General features: G+C 39.5%; 1 protein-coding gene across 4 annotated transcripts in view; it reads left to right on the top strand.

Annotated features, from left to right (window-relative positions):
* Positions 1-7654: 7654 nt before the first annotated feature.
* The window catches only part of LOC124150751 (core-binding factor subunit beta-like), a 56421-nt gene continuing 51990 nt past the window's right edge, over positions 7655-12085 (top strand). For 3 of the 4 annotated variants that reach the window (XR_007221706.1, XM_046522905.2, XM_046522824.2), the window contains exons 1-3: positions 7655-7857; positions 8014-8100; positions 9193-9312. Coding sequence is in view for 3 of the 4 variants with exons in the window: in XM_046522905.2 (XP_046378861.1) it covers positions 7696-7857; positions 8014-8100; positions 9193-9312 (369 nt within the window). In the remaining variant the exon portion in view is untranslated. The remainder of the gene's footprint in view (positions 7858-8013; positions 8101-9192; positions 9313-12085) is intronic. The other variant, XM_046522997.2, reaches the window with a different exon arrangement.

The following is a 12085-nucleotide window of genomic DNA, read 5'->3' as shown; positions in this document are numbered from 1 at the left end:
AGTAGTTGGTAGCAGGACCGACATTCACCGCCAGTTTACGACGACACACAATAAGCCCAGTCACACAGCCTAGCCACCCGATCCCCAGTCGAGCAGGAAATCACTGAAGGCCAAGTTTGTAAAATAATATATATAATTACGAAGTTGTCTTTAAAATGTCGTGCATAAGATGTTATACTTCCATGTTTGAATTCATAAATAAGATATCGCACAAATAAGTTGATATAGAACATGTCGATATACAATATCGCACGTGCATGTGTTTATAGTATATATACGCTATTGCACATGTGCCGTCTATATTAGTATTTATATAAGCACATGTCGAATGTGCAGATATGGTATAGTACCTACAAGATATCTCACATGTTTTATGGCATATATTTGGTATAGCATGCACTAATTGTCATAAAAGGGATGTAGCCTCGTGGCGTACCATAAATACGACAAAACAATTTCCATAATCATCAGAAGGGTCCAGTGTATAATTCCGACTATAGCACCTGCTTGCGTTTATGAATCACTATCACATAGTGATTATACTAAGGGTTCGCGAAATGGTGAGCATACCCTGCCCTCCCGGTGGCACCCGTCTCAAACACCTGCAAATACAAGTCATTTGTTCACAAAAAAAGCACGGGAACTTATGGTACAAGTCAAAATAGGGAACTGCATCAGACATCATTTTGTATGACGCTCTTTTAAAAAGTAGAAAGGTCATGCTCGGCTGTACCTACACGGTTGTGAAATACAGAAACCAACAGCTGGAGCAGCGGGAATATTGCTCGACACAAGAAAATGTTGACTATTGGAAAGTTGAAGTCGTCCCTCTTCCCATAGACCTGTGGATATTGTTTTGTCATTATGCATATATCTGAATCTGAAACAGATGAGGCTGTTTCACTCATCTTTTGTTTCCAGTTCAGGTGGGTAAATCAGTGGAAGGGAGTGGACCATTCGGCGATTATTGAACATGTCAGATCATCGAAGCCTAAGTCAAGATCAGGAAGAAGGGGAGCACATTTGGTAGCCATGGGAATGCTAACACTTCTTGACTAAATGTCCTATCAGAAAATTTCACATAGATCTTATTGATGATGAAGTTCAGCATTTTACATATTGTTTTCTCAGGAAACCTCAGATGACATTTCTTTTCATTTTTGATAAGTTGTCCTGCACAATTGCGGCCCCCATGTTCCTTGAGACGTCATGAACACATCACCTGTTGTAAGTTACTCATTCATATCATACATGTACTATCGCCTATGATGCCTGTATCAAATACATCACCATCGAATAACCATTCCTTGCTTGTTTCGTTGTTAACTACCATCATAACATGGGCGTATACTTTACATTTACCGGGCAGCTTACTTCGTAAATGATTTTTTCCTGAAAAGGAATAGATTCACGGGGCTCCTTTTTATTGTATATAAAAAAAAAACAATTTAACGAAAATATGAAACACATTTTCTTTTCAAAGACTAAGTTGTCAGCCACTGACATAATTAAATGTGCCAGAACAATTTTTAATATTTTTTAGAAAATAAACCCTACAAGTAAGAGTTCCACGAGGAGTACCGTATTATACACTGCCTTGAAAAAGAAAAAATACACTTGAAAATTGGATTAGAAATTACAAACGCTATCAAAACGTTACTGGACTGAAAACAGTCGCTGAAACAATGCAAACTTAAGGTCCAAAACACAACTATGATACCCTTTTCAAATAGACCATTTGAAGTTTGTTTCCTTTTAGCCACCATCAAACATGGATGCATACTTTCTTTTGCCCGACAGTTTATATAAAGATGCAAATTATAGCTTGAAACATCAAGAAATAAAAAAGAAGAAATTTTTGAACAGTTAAATGAAAACGGTTACTACCCTACCCCAGGCTGAATGATATGTGAGCCATTCGTCAGTTCCTAAAATATTATTCAGTGAACAAAAAACAAAACAAAAATGCCACCCAGATCCATTAACCCTCCGCACGTGCAAGTGTTCGTTTTTTTAACAACTGGTAACGTCTCATTAAGGACTGGTTCAGTCGAGTTCAACACAACCTTACGCTCCATCATTTGGCCTCGGTGCTAACAAGTGATAGCTGCCTCTCTATCCGGGGAACACAGGTATAAAACAATGAGTTTACGCTTCGCTGAAAAAGCGTGAAGATAACCGCTATAGAGCGGCGGGTGTGGACGAGAGGAGACCATTCTCCCTCAATATTACCCGTTGCGGGCCACTGGGCAGAGCTAGGGAAGAACTAACCATACAATCTGTGTTTTTATAACGGGTGGTCGTGCATAGCGAGGATGGGTGGACAAGAAAGGTCTTACGCTAAACTGGGCTAAGTCTGAACTGGTCGTCAAATCGGGTTGGCTGTAACAGGAAGGAGAGTAAAGTTGATAAAAGAGATTTATGACAATCAATAACGTATAATCATCGTTATACCGCACAAAAACAATAATACCCACTTTGGAATCAGTCGTATGGAAACCAATTTATGGAGGCTATATTTTGAGAGGTTTAGCTTTTGTTTGATATAGCAATTGTATTAAATGGTAAAGAGAAAAGTTATTTTTAACATTCATGACGAAAGACAGAATGGAATGAAGAGAGAGAGAGAGAGAGAGAGAGAGAGATTAGTGCCGTACTTAAAGGTTTAATTTAAATACAGCCCTGAGTTTCATGATATAATTATAATCATATCGGGTGAAATTAAAGATTATTTTATTACGAACTAACACACACTAAATATAAATGAGATGAAATTATACATATCTCGCTGCTCACCAAACCCGGGATCGGCTCCACTGCGCATTCGTGCAATTTGTGAACCCGTTTTGGTGGCGCCACCTTGTGAACAAACAGTTGTGGAGGTGGAAGTGAAACAATCTAATAAAGAAACATTGCTCTTAGTAAGGATACGATATAAGGATGAACAACTTCTTTATTACAATTAGTAGCCTCACAAAGAAGTTAAACTTTCCTCTTTTACGTTGACACGTTTTGACGTTGCTCATGCCAAAGAACATCAAACGCATTCAAAACATTATGTTATGATGACTGTATGTATTTTCACTGCGCACAGACGAAACCCAGCCCGCTCACCCATAGATCTAGAGTCAGAGAGTCAAACCAGTGGTTGATAGTGTGAACATCTATATATGGCTTCAGCTGAAAGCTGTTTTGTAAGTGGTCTTCCGGTTTGCATTATGTACTGAACATGTTTGTTTGTTGTGTGGTGCGATTAAAACCCCCAACTTACTCACTCACATCCACGATCGCACCTGGTTTGGGACCCCTGGATAAAAAAACAACAACTCTCGGTGGCTTGGCTGAGATTTCACTGCGTGGTATATATATGACCTTATTGTATTGCTATGAATCAGACTATTTCGTAGAAGTTACAAATACGCGTGTTGAGTCGCAAATCCAGTTTACTGCGTGTTTCACCAATACATAGACATTCGAGGATTACTTGTTCCTGTAGTGTATAACAGTAACTTCAAATGTCACGATTTCAGATATGACATTTGGCTACCTATACTTTACAGTGAAAGACGGGTAACGTCAAACCTGTTGTATGTCAATTTCAGGATCGTGTTGAGCTCATCTACTACGTCTCGTCATTCTTTTGTCTTCCTCTCACTAGAGAAGCAGTTTTAAAGCATGATCTGATTTACTTCACCTACACCCCGTTACACTTGGGACTGTTCATGCTCGCAAATTAACGCTCCATTACAAACCAAAACAACGATACAATTCTAGTTTTAACTGTGGCGACTTCATTTCACACTGGGAAAAATTTAATCTATGGTGGAGATCAGGAGGCGATAGGGGCTGTTTGTATTTTAGATATACAGTAAACTACGGTTATAACGAACACGCTTATAACGAACTGACGGATATAACGAACTACTTTTTTGGTCCCGACTATTTGCTGTCGTTATGCTGTATATATGCTTATAACGAACTACGGTTAAAACGAACTAAAATTAGTGGTCCCATCGAGTTCGTTATAACCGTACTTTACTGTATTTGTTTGGAATAAAATTTGGGATTTTTTTCTAAATGAAATGCGAGTGTTTATGGTACAGTTTATTTCAATGTGTATAAGAATCAGGGTGGAAAAATAACGTTTATGTCTTTTCAAAGGGATGGGATTAGGGATCGGGAACTGACGATTTCCGTCTATAAATAAAGTGTGTAGAGAAATGAAAACATATTAATTTCATATAGCAGACCATAGTCTACCGACATTAACACAATAAACAGAATAAATGAATGCATTTATAATAGTGGTTCTCCTTTTCGATTGACATATTGCCGTTAGTGTTTTTTTAAGGAGAAAACCTTCAGAACGCTGTCGCCTTGTCTTGACAATCTCGGACGCTGTCAGTGGAAATGCACTTCTGTATCAGGGACTAGGTTTCACAAGTCATTGTCTGCAGCTTTTGTCGCGCTTTTTATTTGACGAGAGTAACATGTGAAAAATAACAACAACAAAGATTAAATTAATGATTAGAACTTTAATGGAATGATTAATCTCTTTAAGACTATATAAAGTGATAAATCCCGAATGCTATCAGTTTCACAGATCTGTTTTCCTTAACACAAGAACGCAGCTGATTGCCTGCCCTGTCGTCCAGGGTAACTGTGTACAGGTAAGTCTACGAGTTCTGAAGGCGTAATCAATGTTCAGGTGAGAAATGAGCAATGAAGGAGAGGTTGCTGTCATTCGGGCCCATCTCGTGTCGGATGCCGCGGCAGTAAACCGACGACAATGGTCGGTGCTATTTTGCCCTACCAGCCTCTCAGTGACGATGCCATACTGCTTGATTGTCATACTAACGACCGTTAGGGGTGATTGCGATAAGGATCAACGGCTTTGTAGTGAGTTTCAGATTCATCTAAACCCATTTGCCTCGGGTACCCTTTTCATGCCAATGTGGAGGATTAACTTCGTTAGTGACTCGTTACGATTCGATGTATACGCACACGTGTCTGTCAACAAAGTTAAACAAACGGTGATGATTTGAGCGTTGATTTGACGTGCTCCCTGTTCTTAGGTCGGCCACTGGTAGCCGTTATATGGCAGTTGCTACGACGTTATTTCATGAGCACACGTATTTTTTGTTTCTCAATGTTCATTATTGTCTTTTTACCCCCCCCCCCCCCCCTTTTTTGTTTGACGATTGACCCTACCCTCCGCTGTACGATGTGTATATACCACCAATGTATGCTTCCGCCAAATACGATAGCTGTATCATAGTGCATCACGCATGGGTTTCCTTACTTCATTGTAAAGTCGGTATTGAAGTTCATTTGGGGGATATTTTTATGATATGCAGTCTTCACTATACAAAAACATTCCCCCAATGTATTCATGATCCCTAACTTCATGATCATAATCTATCTATCTATCTATCTATCTATCTATCTATCTATCTATCTATCATGTGTTCACGTGCTTAGAATTGCCGTGATGGTGGTTATATATGTGCATATCAGCATATCACTCAGACATTTTGTTTCCCCCGTTTACACTACGGGTGATATACACGTTTATATCACCATGGCTTTGCCTCCCTCGCTTATATCATGGATACAGTGCGTGCATCCGTGTCTTGTGCCCACACCTCACACCCAACCTACTCTTGTCAGCTCATCCGGGTGAATATATCTGTTAATACCCGAGAAACATAGTAGTTCATTACTCCAAGTATGTAGTTTGTTATCCTCTTTATGACCGGGAGTATTTTATAGATAAAATAATTGTAGATGACTGTCATATCAGGTCACAAGACGAAGAAAACCGTGAAAACTATGTCAGGTCATGTAACATTAACAATGGAAAAATCAAATGTTGAGTGAGTGAGGGGGTAACAAGGTCAATCTTGAGTGAGTCTCGTTTGACGTCATGGTACACAGTATCTCAGCCACACCACGACGTGGGATACCAAGAATTATGTTTTTTACCATGTTGGGAATCGAACCCGGGTCTACCGCGTGGCGAGCGATAACGTTAACTACTTGGCTACCGTGCCCCTACACCATGTCTTGTGATAACAGCGAGAGGCAGAGCGTGGATCACGGTATACATCCACTAACAAGACAGACGGACTAAAAACAAAGCGAGTACTACTTAGATTGCACAGCTTGATTCTTAACTCCTTTTTACCTTTATCCCCGCTCCCTTCCTCGCTTAATCTGCCGTATAGTTATGGCAGTCACGATCACCTTACGTAACAAAATGTCAGCATGGTGTTCTCTGCAAGATCGTGATCAATCTCTAAAATATTCCCATGATGTTGTAAAAGTCGAGACCAGTTTATTTATAAGTGATGAGAGTATCCTGTCAGTATTAGTCATAGTGACATTCACTATACAGTGTATGTATGTTTTTGGCATTCTATTGATAAATAATTTTGTTCAGTCGAACCAGAAACTTTGTGATATACGAGTCTTTCAAACATACTGCATGCATGTACTCTCTTTCGTTTGATATAATTGTATACATGTACTTTGGAAATTGTATTTTGTCACTTATATTTTATATCACCAGGTTACGTTACATAAATGTTTACAGGTATAGCAAAACAGACAAACAAACAAACAAACAAACAAGGTAGTGTGGCTGTGTGAATGCTGTGGCTGTATTCACTCCAACTTGGTAACAGTAACAATATACATCGAAACGTCGCTAAATGCAATAGACCAGAAGTTGTTATCCGTAAATTTATGTTTTCTTGTTTAAGTATTTTTTTAGCATATATAAATGCCGTTTGCAAAAATAACAAATGTAATTTGGGCCATGTAGCCTCACAAACATGAATAAAGAATCTGAAAAAAAAATATCTTCGTGTGGTACTATTTTTCATTTGTTTTCCAGCTTCTAACAATCCGCGTGCGCAGTTCATACAAACAACGTGTTTAAATAACAACTGATATACCTTTCGCGTTGGCGAAATGATGTGGCTAATAAGGTTCCATTATTTCCTTAAATGTTGCATCCGTGACTGTTTACAAGCCGATGTCCCCTTGCGTCACCTCCTAGGAAAAACACGCGTTTCCAGATACCCCGGTTTGTGTAGCGAACGCATAAACAACCAGAGCGTCAATCCGCTCATGAGAAAATTGACAGCGATAGAAATTTCATTCATAAACTCACCCGTAGTATTTACGCCGTACGCCACTACTACGAGTAGCGATACCTTGTTTAGACAACTGGGATCTACAAATAGCCTACGCGATAACTGATCGATTTCGTTATCGTGCAAAATCACCCCCAACAACAATTATATATAGCTATCATGACCTACTGGTTTAATTCCAAGGTTCTTCTGGTACGATAGGATTTCCTACACGGCCGTAATGTAGATTGTAAAAACAGAAGCAAACAAATACAAATCTAGGCCACTCGCTTCCTTATACAGATCATGAATAATTAATCGCGATGACGGGCACCTCCATATATGGGCATGTTGTTGAATATTGATAGAGAGATTTGCATAATAATTCACGAAGTGGCTACGGATTGTGACGTTTCGGATTCCTATGTCGAGAATCACCATATATGGATGACGTCGCCTCTCGGCTATGTTCGGAAAATCTCCGAGTCATAATCGTCCGACCAATCAGAAAAGTGGAGTGTTTAGCGACTTGTCACGCTTATTGTTATGTATTGCGATGAATGAAGAGCCGAATGGCACCATGCTATCACTTGTGTCTAGCGCGCTGCGTTGTCGAGTTACTGAGAAACTAACAGTGAGAATGCCTCGAGTTGTTTCTGATCAAAGGGCAAAGTTTGAAAACGACGAACTGTTTAGAAAACTCAGTCGTGAAAGTGAGGTATGATGTTTTCGGCGATTTTTTCCACCCGGAAGTGCTATGATTTCACGTGTTTAAGTTTGCCAAGTTGTGTTGCCCCACGGAATACCGTCACTAGATGCCAGGTTCCAGTTGTGGTGACAGAAAGTTTTCTCACGGAGTATTTATCTGTTGCAGGTGAGGTATACGGGGTTTCGGGACAGACCCCACGACGAAAGGCAGTTACGTTTTCACACAGAATGCCGGGAAGGTCACGCCGATGTGGTAAGTGTTTCTCTATGTACTCACATAACCTCTCTGTTAAAAAAACTATACCTCTCATGCCAAGTTCGAGTGCATGCTTACTCACACATGACGCGTTATTCCACTGCAGATAAAACCATCCCACGTCAGCTGGTGATGTGGGGTCAGGCTAGTGTCTACACTATAAACATTAAGTCTTCATTAAACCGCGAAGGCGCGCGACTTAAGCATAAATAACGGTATATATAGGCTTGTTTTTACCACAAGTACACAAGACCCTTGTGTGTTATGAAATGTTAAATCCAATCTAAAAAGTAATGTTAGATACAATGTGTTTTCATTCAACTATCACAGCTACACGATATAAAGCATGTATGTACATGTGTGAGATATGATGTATTATTAGCACGTTGGGCGTGACACAAGCCTTGGCCAAGTCACTCCGATACTACAGGTCCTTTCCTCAGCTACCTACGTATATTTCCGCCAGTGTGGGGTTTTCTGTGTTATTTATAATGCTGACATAAAGCGTGAACTATCGCCGGCATGTATCTCAGCTGACGGGCCAGTCGTCCGTGTCACGGCTCTCATCTCGGCGTTCAGCTCTTAAGCTGAGTCTCAGTCGCTCGACTTGACTGGATCCGCAGCCACTCCCAAACTTATCTTATGGAGTTAATTACATATTTCTTGCACTGTTTACATGTACAGTACATCCCTTGTGATTCAGTGATCTGTGAATCATCGATTCATATCGCAATGATGTATGTATTATTTTCTCTAACAGAGATATTGCTAATTATGGCACATGTATTCATCATATAGACATGTATCATTAATCAATCTATTAACTAGAACAGACACATGTCCTTTTTACCTTTACCTCTAGAATGAATGAAGATACACGGATTCTGTCATCTAACATAGATATTGACATTCATTTCAACCCATTAGTATAAAATATTTACATGACAGTTTGTTATTTCGTAGTCAAGATAATTTAGGTACGTAGCGTTGTTGTGATCATTAGGGCGTGGTTGAGGCCCATACATTATGCAATATGAAGATATGGTGATGATTATATGTGTTATATATTTATGTTTTTTTTGCTAATAGGCTTTCACAGCTACTGGCACAAATCTCCAGCTGAGTTTTGCGGCCAATGCATGGTCGGATAAACCGGAGGACAGAACACCCACTCAAGAATTTGTCAATTTCGACCGGGAACCAGGGAAGGTTAGTCACATCATGAAATACTAAAGAGATACATTTTTTTACTCCATGACAATCTTTCATCGATCTAGAGCGCTTTCTGGTTACATTCCTGAATGTCTTTCTATACAAGGATTGTTACATTGTACACACCGTGTTGTATTTTGTATTGTATGTATAATCAACGTGTGTTGACATTATTCTTAATGCGGAATCAATTACAGTCAGTATATACCTGCCACAAAACGACTGCAAAAAGGTGTTGTTTTGAGACCATTGCCTAATCATTAAATGCTGTGATTTCCCTGATATTTGTGAAGACTCGTTTCACAGAGAAACTATAACGTGTAATTATACGTATAAGCAGCGAGGGACCCCTTTTGACAATTACCTTCCATACTATCCAACGCACCCATAGTTCCACACATTCAGTGCTGAAGTCGACGTTCATCGACAAGTTACTGAAGCGCCCGGCGTTCACTTGAATCCGCCACGGCCGTCACGCAAACTGCTGGGCCGTGTTAAGTTGCATGACATTCTGTAGCACCGATCAGTCAAGGACGTTCGAAAAATGCCAGGTACTCATTACAGTCTTTGATTAGCAGTAATTATTATTTGCATTAAAGAGAATGTCTAACAAAGAACTGGTGTGATATGTTACAAATGAAACGTTTCATGAGGCTTGAGAGAACTGGGTATATTAGCGATTGTATTGTAGACCGTGAGCTTTGCTTGTAATTCGTAATACGAACATTGACTAATGCTTCATGTGATTGACATTGAATATTGTCGATTTCTTGTTGTTTGATGGTGTAAGACAGCACGTGTAGCCGGATATCAACATTATCTCATCTCACAGATTGTTGAGTAGGCGACACCAGAGCGAAACATATTCCCGTCCGTATTATCTGTAGACTAATGGGTTTGTTATGGGTTTATATGCTTGTTAGCTCGTTTGATGTTTTTCATCGGATACATTTGTGGCGAGAAATTGTTATTTCGTATAACAAACGAGAATATTGTCTTCTGTTGCACAAGTCAGCAGTGTAGGCTTATATCTCACAGTTTGGTTTGTCACGATTCACAATTAACAAAACAGGTTATTTTCGAAGGTGGTAAGTAGTTTACTGTTTATATCTCGTTGCTATGGAGACTACATCGCAGATGTTTCGTGTTGTTTACAAATGTAACATAGCGATGCTAAAAATATGTTTTTTTTAAACACGTTCTTAATCATTTACGAAGCAAGCATGCTGTCAGCGATGTTTAGCCACGCATGAATGGGGTCCCTCACTGTGCTGTTTTCCGTATCTTTAAATTCATTTCTCTTTAATTTAAATTTGATGGGTGAGAAATTATGAGGGTCGAACAAATCGTGAAATGCACACAGCTACCTGCGAGGTATTGTTCAATATTTATAGGGGGTCGATAATAGCGATTCAATAGCTTGGAGTAAACAGTTCCAAGAATATTACCCTTACATTGAAATAACACGGGTTTGTTAACTTCAAAGTTTTAATATTTACATAGCTGCGACTTTTAACTTAATCGTTTCTCGATCTGTTTCGGTCGGTGTTGTTCACGTTGATGTGAATTCGTGTCAAACAAATCGAGACTTGAAATAGCGTGTTCGCATTTCTATACCAGTACTTCCTGAAATACACTGGTTGTTGACAGACACATATTCAGGAGAATGTTTAAATAAGTGGGGGCCTAAGCTTCATCCTTGTCTCCCTTCCAAGGCTAATTTTTAAAGTTTGCCTTGTATGCTAAATGGGGTGTTTACATCATATATATATATTTATTTTTATTTGTGTGTGTGTGTGAGTGTGTGTGTGTGGGGGGGGGGGGGGGGGGGGGATAATCGGATAGATCCTTTTGACATACATAAGACATATCGGTAATCTGACAAACAACTCAAGATTTTGGGATTTAGTTTCAAATTCGCTATTTGATACCACAAACGCAGGATATCATTCAAAGAAGCGTAGTGTTGTATATAACAAACATATTTTTCTCTGGCATTGACTTTTATATTATAGTGTATGTAACAAACAAAAATCTCATATGGGTTATCATTTGTTATTGCATGTCGCTGTTTCGTTCCGCTTGATTTCAAATTCGCTTTTTGAAACAATGTAGCCTGCTGCGCCTCGAAACGTGTATTAAACGTGTACATGTATCATACAGTGTTACACATAGTTCCGTTTATTGGTATTTATAGAGGCATTGTAGGTATGGTGATGCATTTTACTTTCGGTGGTAAGGAAACGGCCACTTCCCTCCCGTAGGAGTAGTGAGTCACATAGACGCTTGGTGTGAAAGGCTTGGCGAGGTGTGCGACCCATCTGCATTGCGTGTTCTCGTAGGCTGCGAAACTCGGTTACACCTACATACGACATCCTGAATTTACACGCAGTTTCACTACTGTAGGACTCCACTGATTTTAAAAATGTTCTCCATGATATACCGTGTCCAACCTGTTTGTGGGTCGTGTAGGAATTATGAACGTATGTAGCTTATACGAAAGGATTGGTTTCCGCAAAACCTACAATCTCCTCGCCTTTTCGAGCTTAGCTTGTGTGGGAAAAAATGTCAGTGACATTTTGGATTTTAAATTGTCAAACAACATTTTGAAAAAGAATTAAGCAGATGATTCATAACATACACGTGTTAATCTCGTCATATGGACGGACACGTGTTGTATGCACTCCCCCTGCCATCAGTCAGTTCTCCTTTCAAAGTTGAATTGATGTTTAGAACGCAAAACCTATCCTGTTTTGTCATCATCCTCGAC

This window comes from Haliotis rufescens, unplaced genomic scaffold (genome assembly GCF_023055435.1).
Source record: "Haliotis rufescens isolate VD_foot unplaced genomic scaffold, xgHalRufe1.0.p SCAF_17, whole genome shotgun sequence".
Lineage (NCBI taxonomy): Eukaryota > Metazoa > Mollusca > Gastropoda > Lepetellida > Haliotidae > Haliotis > Haliotis rufescens.
The sequence above is the reverse complement of the archived record's forward strand: the minus strand, read 5'-3'. Positions and strand labels throughout refer to the sequence as shown.